This window comes from Heliconius melpomene, chromosome 6, assembly GCF_056956725.1.
Source record: "Heliconius melpomene rosina isolate 202511_hmr_F chromosome 6, ASM5695672v1, whole genome shotgun sequence".
NCBI classification, from domain to species: domain Eukaryota; kingdom Metazoa; phylum Arthropoda; class Insecta; order Lepidoptera; family Nymphalidae; genus Heliconius; species Heliconius melpomene.
In genome coordinates this window covers 9,909,725-9,925,771 of record NC_140394.1, presented here as the reverse complement: position 1 = coordinate 9,925,771, position 16,047 = coordinate 9,909,725, and the positions used below count along the sequence as shown (strand labels likewise).

The 16,047-nt window shown below is 33.4% G+C and overlaps 2 protein-coding genes across 2 annotated transcripts in view; one reads left to right on the top strand and one right to left on the bottom strand.

Moving 5' to 3' along the window:
• The window catches only part of Ance-3 (angiotensin-converting enzyme Ance-3), a 130,050-nt gene that overhangs the window by 64,982 nt on the left and 49,021 nt on the right, over positions 1-16,047 (bottom strand). The gene's annotated exons all lie outside the window — the stretch shown is intronic.
• Positions 12,802-14,641, top strand: LOC146538412 (uncharacterized). Its single transcript, XM_085186800.1, has 2 exons — positions 12,802-12,927; positions 13,246-14,641. The coding sequence occupies exons 1-2, from the start codon at positions 12,916-12,918 to the stop codon at positions 14,302-14,304; spliced, it is 1,071 nt and encodes a 356-aa protein (XP_085042926.1). The 5' UTR covers positions 12,802-12,915; the 3' UTR covers positions 14,305-14,641.

Below are 16,047 nucleotides of genomic sequence, written 5' to 3'. Positions count from 1 at the left end.
TTCAGTTCAATCTCTGTAACTTCCAGCTTCCATCTCATATATAGAGAACAGAGAGTCTACTGTTGACATCTTTTTTCTTTATAATAATGAAATTTTTGATAATTTTTACCTTTCTTCTGTTGGTTCAAGCAGCCATGATGGAGGGGCGGAAAGCGGTCAGAAATATCAGAAGTCTTTACGGTAAGAATTTTTTATTTTGATTTTTTTTTCTATGCCAATAAAGCAAGCTTATACGTTTGTAAGCTTCACTATTTATATTGCAAAGCAGGAAAGGCTGAGAGTGAAAAATGCTTCTTGCTTCACTTTTCGTCCTAATAAGAGATAATGCGTGTTTAATAGCGGAGCTACTACCTAGTGGTAAATCAAACCCACGAGCATTGCTTATGAAATCACACTTAATTATACAATATTGAAATTTTTGTATAATTTTGTTATACAATTGTCACCTAGGACTAGGACTGAAAACCAAAAGTTTTAGTTCCAGTTCATTTTGATTTTTTAGTCTTGAAATGTGCAAATACATATAACAAAAAAAAAAAAAATTTTAGTAGCTAAAATAAATATTACATTATTATATACCGACATAGTTCTTCCTTTTAATTGGTGTTTCTTTGACTTAACAAACTATTCTAAACATAATTTATAAAATAACTTTACTTTATTTGTAGCTGATAATTCATATATGCCGTGCCGCGACGACGCCGACTGTGGGGATTCATGCGACTCAGGTTATATTCCCTTGTGTGTCCAAAACTATTGTATATGTGTACCAGTAAACACATAAAATAATACAATAAAAATGTGTGAAATTTAATAAAAATATTATTAATATGTGTTTTTTATTCTAAATTGTTCTATAAATTAATTTTTAACAAAAAGAAAAACCGACTTCTAACAACGAACTAAAAAGTGAAAAATAATTTTACAAAGATTTTATAATTTTGAAGAAATTAGGACCACTCGGGAAACTTCACCTTTCAAATAAATAAAAAATATCAAAATCGGTTCACCCAGTCAAAAGTTATGAGGTAACAAACATAAAAAAAAGAAAAAGAAAAATACAGTTGAATTGATAACCTCCTTTTCTTACAGAAGTCGGTTAAAATTAATATTAAACGGAAATAGTGCTTATTAATAAAAATAAAAATGGATATATTGAAACATATATCACACTCAATAATCCCGGAAAATACTAAGCTAAATCAATTTGGAACTCGTGTACTTTTTATTATCAAAAGATAAAAAATATTGATTTGTCCACCTTCCACCTAAGAAATTAAATGAAATCAGCTTAATGATCTATCTCACACACAGTAGGGTAGGCAGAGGGAACTTAGTGTTAAGACACTTCGTTTCCTACTTTGTGTTGCAATTTCATTTTAAAAAAAGATTACAACTGATGTGAGGAGGCATTTCATCAAATTCTGTTAGCCTAACCTTCAAAAGATAATGCTTCAAGTAAGCTACTACTGCATTAGGTTTTATGTGTAGTACACAAATAAGCTGAACGGACTATGTCTCGAAATACGGTGGAAAGCTAATAACGGAGTGTTTTAGCACTATATTCTATCCCACTCCACTTGTAAGAGATGCGTGAAGTTAATATATATTTTAACATATATATGTACATTATACATAGGTACTGATATATATATAAGTATGTGTGTTGAAAGATCGCATATTAAATTAAATTTAAACCCATAACAAATCTGAATAAGATTTATGAGTAATTTTAATTATTCTCAGCTAGTTATAAATCTACTGATAATTTCGTATAACAGTGAGTTTTTCCTTCCACAAAGATCAGTTCAATTTCTGTAACTTCCAGCTTTATCTCGTATAACAGCGAACAGAGAAAACTTACTGTGGACTCTATAATAATGAAACTTCTGATCATTTTTGGTTTGGTTGGTTCAAGCAGCCATGATGGAGGAACGGAATGCGGTCAAAAATATTAGAAGCCCTCACCGTAAGATTTTTTTTATTTTGGATTTTTATTTACTGTGCCATTAAACAAGTTTGTACGTTTTGTTGAGAATGAAAAATGCTTCTTGCTCCACTTTTTGTCCTAATTTGAGATAATACGTGTTTAATATCACTTAATTATACAATTTTTGCACCATTTTCTTATACAATTGTCACTTAGGATTAGGACTGAAAATCAAAAATTTAAGATATTTTTACGTTCATTGAATATTTTTTAGTCTTGAAATGTGCTAATAATGTAATAAAATTTTTAGTTTAAATTTTTAGAACCTAAATGAAATATTACATTATTATATGTATATATACCTATATACTTCTTCCTTTTAATTCATATTTCTTTGGTTTAACAAACTATCCTAAATATAATATATAAAATAACTTTACTTTACATATTTGTAGCTTATCAGGCTTATGTATTTTGCCGTGACGACGAAGATTGTCGAATTTCGTGCAGACAGCGATGCAACCCAGATACTTTTGTTCCCTTATGCTCCAGCAATTTTTGTATATGCGTACCACAGTGAGAACTAGTATAATAAAAATATGTGAAAAACAATAAAAATCTTTGAAATGTAATAAAAATATTATAGTTAATATGTGTTTTTTTATTCAAGACTAGCGGACCCGGACGCGGCTACGCCTGCTTGAAATATAAGAATATAATTTCTATAGAAATATAATTTCTATCTAGATGAAATGCTAAAAGTGACTATTATATTTATTTTCATAAGGATGAATATCAAACTGACGCGGTATGGAACGCGGTCGCGTAGCGACGACGGTTGTGATTAACATGGCAGAATAAATTGCATGTCAAATTAGAAAGTATTTTAATTTATTAGTACATATGTGTAATGTAATGTTATATAGCCTATAGCACTTCTGAAGAATGCAGCTTTCATACAAAACAAAAACAAAGTAAATCGATCCAGTAGATCCAGAGATCCTAGCGTTCAAACAAACAAACAAACAAACAAACAAACAAACAAACAAACTCTTCCGCTTTATTATATTAGTATAGATTTCGTGTAAAAGGTTAAATTGAAATATTCCCTATTTATTTTTAAAAATAATAATATATCCAAAAACATAACCTGGTGCCATTGTATGTCTGGAAGGCGGTTTATCATACAATAAGCTCCAAAATTACTAAACTAAATGAGTCCAAATTTTGAACTAATGTAATATAGATTTATTTAGTATCACGCTGTTTCACAGTTATTATTTACCTATAAATAAAATTGAAGGTTCTTTCTGTGACTTCAACATAAAATATATATTTTTTTCAACTGTTTATTTACATCAGCATGACACTGTATCCCGCACACAGGAGTGTAGGCAGAGGGAACCTCATGTTCCCATGTACACTAAGTTCCCTACTTTCTGCCGAATTCTGGAAGCATCGCGTATTGAGTGGCGGAACTTAGCGCTGCGCTTTGCCCCGACACCAGAGGGAAGACATGAAAATATAAATTTAAATAAATATTTCCTTTTCTCGAGTGTAGCTCGAAGCCAGTCGAATTTTCAGTACACTTTGTGCCCCTGTCATCGTGCCCACGACTGGACTATCCAGTTATTTACACGATATCCAAACACAAATAAATTATTTTTTTTGTCTGTCTGTCTTTTTTTTTAATTGGGCTAACTTCCGGACCCGTTGAACCGATTATAATGACACTGACACCGAAATATAGAGAGTGCTGTGGAGCAACATAAAGGCAATTTTTTATCCCGGATTTTTTGCGGAATCGAACGGGAGCGGGAACGGAGTGTCTTAACACTAGGTTCCCTCTTCCTACCCTACTGTGTGTGGGATACAGCGTGAAGAGTGATTTTTTATTTTATTTTTCGTATAGGGCCGCGTCCGCAGAAGTCGTGCGTTAGCCGCTAGTATCATATAAAAATGTATAACAGAAAATTCTATTGCTGAATTCGCTTCGCCTATAATGTTACTAAGTCAAAATTTCAATTAAACTTTCGATGACATTTTACTGACTGTGGAAAATTCAACATATTGATTAATAAATGGAAATTATAAGGCTATGGTATATAAACCAGGTGCATATAAAAACTTTTAATTTTTTTTTAGCAACTGCTCTTGAAATAAACACTCATGAAGTTCCTTTATTTAGCATTTTATCTTGTAATTTTTTCAAATGCAATGGCACAGTGGTTATGTAAGTATTTTTAACACTATATTCTTTCTTTGTACCTTCACGCCGTACCCCTCATATAGCAGGTTAGGCAGATGGAACCTAGTGTTAAGTCTCCCCTTCGTCTCCACTCCGTTGTCGACTTTCCGCCGAATTTTCAAGTCATCGTGTATTCTTTAGTTCAGTTTTGTTGATTTTTTTAGAGAAAGTAGTGAGTGGTATATCCTAATAATAGAGAACGAGAAACTAAAACTCCCCTTCCCCATTATTCCCCACATCGCGATACGAATTCGCATCCATCGCTTTCATATTTACTCCAAAAAAAGGTAAACTCTATACTAATCCTTTCTGTCCTCTGTCTTTCAGCGGATTCTGGAGTAAAGATTGACTTCTTATACTGCCGTGACCAGAAGGATTGTAAACGGTTATGCAACGATAGATGCGCTAAAGCGACTGTACAATCAGTTTGTATGAGTAATAATGGTTGTATATGCTTTGCAATAGAATGAATATAAATATGTTGAAATAAATATATATTTTAATTTCTAATATCATTCGAATATCATAGGGTAGGTTAAAGAAACCTAGTTGGAACAGTTTGTTAAAAGAAATCAGTTAAAAATAATTTGGAATCAAATTACCAAATAGAATTTGTATCCAAATGTCCCGAATTTTGACCAACCAAAATAAATAGTATAATGATTCTTGCGTATGGGCATCGAACGCGTAATCATCGTGTACACAATAAAATACTCATATATTATCATATTTCTTATAACATTTAACTTCTATGTTTGTATAGTGTTTAATAAATACATAAATATCGATGTTGTTGCTTTTTTTGGTTTATCTATCGTTAAGGAATATATGGAATAGATGCATGCAAGAATCCTAATCCCAGGATGGCTTTAAATATTATTCAATTCTACAATTTAAGAAGAAATATAAATATAAGAATAATGGAGAAAAAACGGAGAACGAAATTTTTTTTTTACTAAGCTAAAACTTAAATGAAACCTTCGATGACATATTATTGACTGTAAAAAATCCATTGCATTGTTCGTCACACTTTATTTCTAACGTATACTGTATGGAAATTTTAAGGTAAATTATACACGTGGTGCATATATGCAAAATCATCATGACATTTTACGTATATTTAGCGTACATATTTAGGTTACACTTGCAGTGGCCAACATGGAAGTCACTTATTCGTTTACGGAGCCAGGTTGGCCGAAGCAAAGAGCTTCTCGTGAGATGGGGGTACGAACTGAGGGATAAGTCACCCTGTGACTGTGACGCCGATCCACAAACGATGGCACACTTACTCTCCTGCCCGAAATGTCCATTCACCTGCTCACATGACGATCTGATGGAGGCAACAGATGCCGCAGTCGACGTGGCTAAATACTGGCAAAATATGATATGAATTCTCCAATCATTGACAGGAAGAAGAAGCGTGTTTTCTTGTAACTTTAGCGAGTTTTACCATATTAATTTTGGGAACGGAGTGTCTTAACACTAGGCTCCCCCTGCCCCTCCTGCTATATGCGAGATACAGCGTTAAGCTGAAAAAAAACTCATTTTATTTCACAGCTGAGGCCGTCGTGGCGCAGTTACCAAAGATCTGGCTGTAATCTTAACGGTTGTATGTTTGATTTCTATATGGAGGAATGAATTAATTTTTTCCTTGCTCTGGTAAAAAGAAAGCGTTACGTTGGATTTCACCCCTATACATGCATGTGAAATTTGGGCGATAAGTGGGAAACGAAGTGTCTTAACACTGGGTTCCCTCTGCCTACCCTACTACTTTCATATTGAGCTGGAACTCAACGCCGCGCTTTGCCATAGCTAACAAATTATTAAACAATTTCCTCTAGTGGGAATGAAATCCACAACCTGTCGCGTCTTCGGTCACACAGTTGCACCCCTGCGGCACGACACCCTCATTACTTATTAATTTGGAAAAATAACACATAAATATTTACATATAATATGTAAATATTCATCTGCCATCCTACCAAAACATATTAAGAGAAAACACTTAGAAGTAAAATATATGCGTTTTGTGGTTACGTTGTTATTTCTTATGTAATATGACAAAAGTATGTGAATTTTATATGTTTGTCACAATTGAGTAATTTTAGAGTGTTATAATTAGTATATTTACTGTAACTCTGACTGAGGGTATAGTGGGTTCAATCGAAACGTTTAACGTTAAGTAAAAAAATAAAAATAATGTTTCATTTTCATTTAGTTCCTGAGATTAGTGCTCTCAATCAAACAAATTTTAGCTTTATAATATTAGTATACATAGGTATTATATACATTATATTCCCTACTACCTTGTTAATAGGGAATATAATGTGTTAAGACATTCTATTCTTGACTTTTAGCCCGATTTCGAGACATTCCATGTTGAATGGCGAAACTTAACCACGTGTCGAGCATATGAAAGGAGCCAATATTATTTAAATTTATTGTTTTAACGTTGCTAAAAATAGTGGGAAACGTAGTGTGTTAACACTAGGTTCCCTTTGCCTACCCTGGTGTATTCGTGGAGCTGATTGCTTAAAAATAATATTTGATTCCACTATATTTCTCACATGTAAAAGTAAGAAAATAACATTGCACGCATAAGTATATAGAGCGTGTTAAGTTGTATAAGTTATCTTATGTTAATAAAAATTACTTTGAGGCCATTACGGAGGCAACAGGTAGTTATTATAAAGTTTATTGTTAACTTAAGAATTTGACGAAAAGTTGAAGATTTAAAAATATTGAAAGTTACTAATTATATTTTTAATTTTTTACAGCACACGTGAAATCAGTTTTTTTTTATTCCCCAAGGACCCTACCTCCTACATGCGTGTGTCCTCCTTGTGTGTGTGTGTGTGTGTGTGTTTTTTTTTTATGAAAAAAGGACAAGGCAAACGAGCGTTCGGGTCACCTGGTGGTGATCACCGCCGCCCACGACCCCGTGCAGCACCAGAAGACCTACAGTGTGTGTTATATTTTCATTCGAGAGTATGAAATATTAAATAATTCGGCGGAAAGTGGACAACGAAAGTGTCTTAATGGGCAAAGGAGTGTCTTAACACCAGATTCAAAGATTCCTTCTAAAAAAAAAACAACTGTATTATCAACTTTTTAAGTATACTAAATAAATTATTAACAAAACACAATAAAAATTAATTAATTAATAAAAGTTACACGAAAGAAAAAAAAAACCTAAATATATATTGACTTTAAGATTAAGAATGGTTATTTATTATGAAAAAAAAACTTAATTACCAATATAAGCTATGTAAATACAATATACCAATATTGCAATTTATTCGAATGTACCCTACATATATATTTCTATTAAACAATGAATTTCGTAAACGCTACTGTTCTTTCGATTGTCCAAGGTCCCTTTTGTTCTGTGATACAGTTACTAGATGTAAGAACTTTAATATAGGTTGTTTTATTTATTTTAATTTAATTTAGTTCTGCCTCTTACGGAATGGCCCTTTTCTCAGCCAACTTTGCTAAGTGCGAGGTTTTGTCTTTGCATTATTTTTCGGTAAGTTAGTAGAGAAAGATATAGGTAACATAACATAGATTTTCATGTACTTACTAAATGTAGAGTTAAGTTCCAAGTTAACCAGAAGTTAATTGGAGAAAGGAGTGTCTTGACATTGAGCTTTTTCTACGTGGGCTTTAATATGTTAAGCTTTTTTGAAGTAATCTGATGTAAACGCGTTCTTTTTTATCTAAAATATCTAAAATGGGGGCAGAAAAATATTTATGCAAATAAAGTATGGCCACGGTGAGATAATGATATAATTTTTTTTTATAATTGGCCTATTGCTTCATAAGCTATGGAAATTATCAACGGTCTCCGTTATTAGGCAACCGTTTAAGGAATTTTTAAGTTATACTAATTACCTATATAGTAAATTTCGTGTACATAGCTAACACTAACAAGTTATTTTTGTACGAAATTGTATAATAATTTTTGATGTTAGGAATATTTAATTTTGGATGAGTAAAGTGCGGATTTAAGTTACGTGAACTGTATGTCATAACTGTAGATTCTAATTGACTTCAATAGAATATCCTTGTAATAACTTTCATCGAGTTTATCCAGTTATTACAACATTACATTGTAAAGTCAATAATTAAACATTTCCAGGATAAACTTTAAAATGATTACGGCAATATTTTAATATAAAAGTGTAAGCGCAAAGATTTGGTCCCCAATCTAAAGAATTAATAAATTTTAACTATTCTCTTTTCTCTGCTCTAGTCGACAAAACGTGGCGTTGAGTCCAGTCACTCAACACGCAATCTCTCGAAAATTAAAAAACCTTTCTATACCCGAGAAATGGGAAGCTACTAATGTCTGTAAAAAACCTTTTCCACAATGAGGAAGGTTATTACATAATATATAAGAAAAAAACAACACACAACAGGGTAGGCAGAGAGAAGTTATTGTTAAGACCCTCCGTTCTATTAATACTTCCCAACATTGCAGAAATACCTCCTAAATTGGGCAAAGCGAAAAAATCTAAATTAATATTTTATATTGCATTTTCTTAAGTGGAAATCGAACCCACATCCTGTGTCCCCTGCGCCACGACTGGCCTCAACATAAAAATCTTCATGATATAAACCAGTCTTGTCAGATTTATCGTAACATACCGGAAGCAACGTACTAACACATCCTAAATTGCAACATTAGCGTATATTCATTGCTACGAGTCGGATAAATACAATTATGTATAGCATGTTCCATATAAATTAATATTAATATGTTGTTGAGGATAGTATTGCGTAATTTTCGTCTTTAAATACTATAATATAGACGTTTAGGATCACCTTGTCGTCTCTTTGTCAAGACCATTTATTTCGAGATTGTAAGTAGGTTAAACAGAAATTAATATAAAATATTGAAAAGAATTTAATGTTAAAACTCTCCGTTCTCTGTCGTAAAAAGTTCAAAACCTTGAGTGCTCACTGGTGGAGCTCAACAACGCATTTTTTTCAAATATTTTTCCCCAGTGGAAATCGAACCTACATCTGTCAGACAGAAACAAAACAAAAAGAACACTAGGTTCTTCTCTCACGTTCAAGAAATAAAATTAAAGGTTTAATTAATCAATAGATACATATTAAATTGAATGTAGAATCATTACATGGGTGCAGTCTTTGATGAATTGTACCTACTTGCATAATATTTACAAATTTCACCTTGTATAAGCTGTTTTATAAAGGAGGTGGAAATAATAATCGTAAAATATGCCTTAGAGAAATATTTTATTGAGTTATAGCACTATTATCCCAGTAATAAAATTTATTTTATTAAAGTTAATACCATCATTTATAATTTTTCGATTTCGATTCGATTCCTCATCTAAGACAGTCATGGCGCAGCGGCACAAGGGTGTGACTCGACTGGTTGTGGGTTCGTCCCCACTCGGGGAAATTAAATATTTATTTAAATTTATATTTTCATTTCTTCGCTCTGGTATCTAAGCAAATCGGGGTATTGACTCCCGTCCTCCTGAATTTGGCGAAAAATTGGAAACAGAGTATCTTAACACTACTTAACCTATGCCTACCCCGTTGTGTGCATGATACAGCTTGAAACTATCTATATAAATAAAACGCGGCGTCAGGTTCCGCAATCTACAAGCAGCCCGCCAGCCATCTTAATATGGACTTTTTCATATAAACAAAAATGCAATGCAATGTTAAAAATATATATATGTAAAAGTGCATTCCGTAGGTGTTGCAAGAAAATAGCGTTACGATACTTATGTTTCAACCAGTTCCAAATGTCAGATGGATCAATCGACCCCTTGGTACCTGTCATATTAGTTATCGCTTAACAGGAAATAATATAAAGCTAAGTAGGAGAGGATAGAGTTGATAGTAAATCAATTTGTTATATTTTCAATAAATGCATTTTTTTTTATTTCGACTGGTAATTGGAAAAATCAGCTGTTTACTTCTATACAAATTATAAAATGTTTAGCACTTCAATTTGGCGGAAAAAATCTTGTTATTTAACCCCACTCTCCCCTATTCAACATGAAAATGGTTAATAGGTCTTAATAGGTTCCCTCTGCCTACCAAGCAAAAAATCACCAAATTTACCTTTCTTTACTATTTCGTACAAGAAACTGTGTAAGTTTTCAGAACTTATAAATTATATTAATGAAATTTTGATAATAAACAGGATATACGCCAATGTAAAAAAAAGGTTCAACAAACCAAAATTATATATATTAAAATTACAACAAATTCACAATTTCAGGAAAAACCTGCTGTTACAAAAAGCATACCAGCGAATAACACTCAAACATTTAATAATAGAACACCTGCTCTCAGTAACTACGAAAAAATACACAATAAAACACAAGTTTTTATAAGAAAACTTTTTATAAATTCTAAATAAATAGAATTCAGTGAAATTAACAATTTTACGTGTAAAATGACTTCCTATTTCTAACTTATTTGATTTCGGCCTTTAAATGTAAAACTTTAGTACTACTTTGATAGATTAAATTGTAAAACTTAATGATAAAATGGAACGTGCTTCGTTCATAGACGGATGTAGACTGAGTCTATTGTTTATTTTTTAACTTCACTCTGTATCCCGCACATAGCAGGATGCCTCTACCTAGAGGGAACCTGGGAACCTAGTGTAAAGACACTTTCGTCCTCTACTTTCCGCCAAATTCTGGAGCCATTGCCTGTTGAGTGCCATAATTCAGCACCGTGCTTGGCTCCACACCAGAACGAAAAACATGGAAATATAAAATATTTCATTTCATTTACTTGAGTGGGAATCAAACCCGCAACTTGCCGCGTTTTCAGTCACACTTTGTGCTCCTGCGCCACCACGGCCTCGCAATTATTGTAATAAGAAATATTATTTAAAATAATTATATTAAATTAAGTTTATTTTAAATAAATCTTAAGAAAAAGCAATCTAAAATAACGTAATGACATCGAAATACGAAAGTAAACTAAAGTTAAAATTTCTTAGAAAACGAAAACAATTTACTTTGACAATTTCTTGATTTGTATGTGTAAGAGACACATGGACTTTACGTTTTATCCCGCTAGTATCAGCGTAGACATGGGGAACCTAGAGTCAAAACACTCCGCTTTCATTTTAGGCCCAAATTCGAAACGACACTGAAGTGTTAGTTTTTACGTATCTTTTCCAACATAGCACCGTAGTCAGAAACTAGCGTTAAGATACTTCGTTTAACGACCTTATTCACTCAATTTTTAAAACGTTAAATGTTAAGTCGCGAAACTTAACGCTGAACTTGCCAGAGCAGAGAAATAAAAAAATCTAAATATAATCATTGCCCCAAGTGGGGATCGATCCCACAACTATTATCTTTACTATCTGCCGTTTACACCGTAACGGCGTCATTTATTGCACACTAAATTAAAATTAATTTCAAATCAAAATCTAACAAATGTACAAACAAAATTAAATTAAATATACCTATGTCTAATTAGTTTTAATCAACTTTCGTCAACTACAGCCGGTACAATATACGAGAGGCTTAATTTAGAAAGGACGCAGAGTGAACGGTTCTACAAGATATAAAATTTATTACTTACTATAAGTAATAAACTTAGAGCTCTCACCAAAATACGTTTAATATGAAAAGATTAATTATTTTTTAAGTATTTCATTCAAAATGGTCGTAAATTACTTAATAACATATTGAGTAATATCTTTGACCTAGTAAATTTGTTCCCTGTATCTCAAACAGCGCTGTCTTCGATGCTAGACTAGATTTGATTCCTGCTTAGACTATAAATAATTTAATTGGTGAAAAAATTTTAAAAATGTATCGCATTTCTTCTAAATAGAAATATTTCAGAAAATTCAGATAACTATTTTATAAAGAAAAGAAAATAATGTCACGTTTTCATTACATGTTAGAGTAATAATTTGTGTCATCATGTAAATGTTTAGAAATCTAAATTAATAATTTTTATTAATAATATGTAAGAATGTACACATTTTAATATTACATAATTTTTATAAAATAAAGGTGCATATACTGAAGATTCATATAAAAATTTTAACGCACGTGAAATTCGAATCCGCACCTCTGAGAAACCATCCAAGCGTTAAGAGCGTAAAAGATAAAAATCAAAACTGAATTATAAAACCTACTTTATATGAGATTAATTCATATATTGCACATAACGTATATTTAAATACATATTTCTACATTATACATTATTATCTACATATATTATGTTAAAAATAAATTTTCTGACAGAAAAACGAATTGATTAATGAATTTATTAGCAAATATTTATATTTATAATTAATAAACTATAGACAAGCCGTTGCGTTACCTACCAAGACGTTTCTAAATCAACAAAAGGTGGAGAACGGAAAGATTTGTCACTAAGTTCAATTTGCCTATCTAATAATAATGCATAGGCAATACACAAACGAAAGTAAACATAACTTGCATAATATAATGCAACGCAAATGACAGCTATAGTTAATTTCAGGAACGGCTGTTAAAAAACCGGTTCCAATCTCAGTACGATAATATGGAGCATTTTGGTTTACGTACAACCATACCCCTCGAAAGCGAAAGTGTAACGTAGTCCTACCTCGTGTTTTTTTCTTCGCTTGGCCGCTCAATTCGCATATATATAGCGTGGTGGAACCTACCACGCATCATTCGCATTCAGGACCTCGCTGCCTTCAGTGCAACCAACTAAACGCAGCATCATGAAGCTCATGGTGTGTTATTATTCGTATTTCGTGATTGTGCAAGTGTTGTGACAGTGCTTATCTGGATTCGAACCCGTGGCTCAATTATGATTGCAAAATACGGAAATTACGTTGTGATCTACGCCCATCGAACGAGCCTTGAGCTTTTACAAGAGCGCTTTCTTGATTTTAATAATAAAGCTTTAGAATTTATTATTATCTAACGAAATGTAGATAGATTGTCGAACCAGTTTAAAGCTGATCTTTCACTGAGTAAAATATAATGTGCATATCCGTCTGTCAGTTTTGTAATGAGTGGTGTAATTTAATTTTAATTATTTTTTGCAGCTCGTGGCCGCCAGTCTGGTGGCTGTTTTGGCGATCGCTCACGCGGAAGAAGCCAAAGCAGCAGAAAAAGAAGTGGCAGTAACCGATGACAAAGCGGCAACCGAGGACAAGAAACACGAGAAACGTGGACTATTTGATCTTGGTTACGGTGGACACGGTGGATTTGGAGGTGGTTACGAAGGTGGTTTCGGCGGTGGTTTCGGTGGCGGTTATGGCGGTTACGGCGGTCATGGCCACGAAGAGGTGCACAAAACTATTACTGTCGTCAAAAATGTCCCAGTTCCCTACCCAGTAGAGAAACACATTCCTTACCCAGTTGAAAAACATGTACCAGTGCCCGTCAAGGTGCCAGTACCCCAACCTTACCCTGTTGTCAAGCACGTCCCATATACTGTCAAGGAGCTCGTCAAAGTTCCCGTACATGTCCCTCAACCTTACCCAGTTGAAAAGAAGGTTCCCTACCCAGTTCATGTTCCAGTCGATAGACCAGTCCCCGTCAAAGTGTACGTGCCAGCTCCTTACCCAGTAGAAAAGAAAATCCCTTATCCAGTAAAGGTACCAGTGCCAGCACCTTACCCAGTTGAAAAGAAAGTCCCCTACCCAGTGAAGGTCCCAGTCCATGTGCCCGCTCCCTACCCAGTAATTAAAGAAGTACATGTTCCCGTTAAGGTCCCAGTCGACAGGCCCTACCCTGTACATATTCCTAAGCCTGTGCCCTACCCAGTAGAGAAACCCGTGCCCTACCCAGTTGAAAAGCCCGTGCCTTACCCCGTCAAGGTCCACGTTGACCGCCCCGTGCCCGTACATGTTGAGAAACCTGTGCCTTACCCAGTCAAGGTGCACGTACCAGCGCCATACCCCGTCGAGAAGCACATTCCATACCCAGTAGAGAAACCAGTGCCGTTCCCCGTAAAAGTGCCAGTAGACAGGCCCTACCCCGTCCACATTGAGAAGCATGTACCAGTCCATGTCGAGAAACCCGTGCCCTACCCCGTCAAGGTGCCAGTCCCGGTTGTCATCAGTCACGGTCACGAGTATGGTCATCATGGTAGCTACTAATGGCTGCAGGAAGCAGACGCTGCATTGTGATATATAAATCTAAGGATAGCAAAAACTAACGATCGTGACCAACGAAATACTTATCAAAGCGAATAGTGGGTACGCCAGATCTCTGGGTAAGATCACTTCGATGATCACGACCGATTAGTTCTAATATTACTAACTCTTTTTTAATTTTTTTTATTTGTTAAAAACGTATTTTTTTTTTATTTTGTGAATCGATAAATGTTGCGTATTAATTTCGAGTTGATGTACCTGTTATAATAAATAGAACGAAATGTGTAGAAAATTACAAGTTATACGTAAGTAATAAATGCTTGGCATTGCCAAAAGAAAAGTAATAAATATTTTTATTTTTTTCCCTACAGTCCAGTAGTAATTATGAATTTATAGGGTTTATTGTGAAATTGTTTATAATGTGACCTAGATGCCACTTGAATCGCCGCTACTTAGCCGGTGTCGAAACGTTTGACAATAACGTTTGTGTACACCGTTGTTTTGCGTAAGTAAAGTTAATATCACAATTACTGAGGTCTTTAGATATATTTAACTTGGTTTAAAGAAGATAATTGCATTCATTAAATTTTTTCTTATCTAAATCTATTTTTATATATATATATATATATATATATATATATATATGTTAATGTTATCGAGGTTCAAATTTCTGATTATATAAGGGAATTCATTTTCTATTCTATGAAATATAATATAAGGCTATAATAAAAGGATAGAACAGAGAGTTGTAGCACTAAATTCTCAATATCTACATCACATTTAACTATACTAATTTTCATTTCTTCCTTTAATCTGTAAGCAACTCAACTTTGTTTAATAGTATGAAAGTTTCGTTATCGTCCTCTAAGCTTTGCATAACCAATAATTTGTTTCCTATACAAATTGCGCATTTACTCAACACAGCATTAGTAATTACAGGGGCTTCTTAATAGTTAATTTCAAAATGTTTCATACACAACGACTCTGTTAGTACACTTTTTATAATATTTTTAATATAACTGGGTAGTATGTAGAATATTTTTGTGTATTGTTCTATAATGTAGAGTCGAAGTAAATTTATTTATTTAATTATACTCGTATATACATTTAAACGTAAATAAAAATATATATATTTTTCCCTTAGGCCATAATGGCGGAGTGGCACTGTAAGTCCTATGCTTATTAGTTCAATTTCCACTAAGGGCAGTTGATTGTTTTCATGTCTTCGCTCTGGTTAAAAGACAAAGCTTTACGTTGAGTTCCGCCAGTCAACACACAATTTCTCGTAAATTGGGGAACGGAGTGTCTTAACACTACGTTTCCTCTGCCTACTCTGCAGCATACAAGATATAGCATAAAGCTAGAAAATAATAGTTTTCGCCAAGTTTCAATGTAGCCATTTTAGCGTAATATTGCATACGGCTTATACTAAATACTGTCGACATAAAGTGACTGTATAGAAATTAGTATGCTAGAGCACTTCATGCCGGTCATCTATTGGTAAATCATTGGAATGTATATTGATACGTTAGGTATTTGTTTTTGCACATTTCAAATAGGTACATAGAGAAAATTTACTAAAATATGAATTTGTTTATTTTTTATGCTTACTAGAGGTATTACCTGTTAGGTAACGATATAAGAAACTTGGACAGCTATAGGTAGAAGATGATAGCTTTAAGCTGTATTCCATTTAAGCAGGGTACCCTGGGAGATCAGCGTTAAAACACACCGTTCCATTTTCAG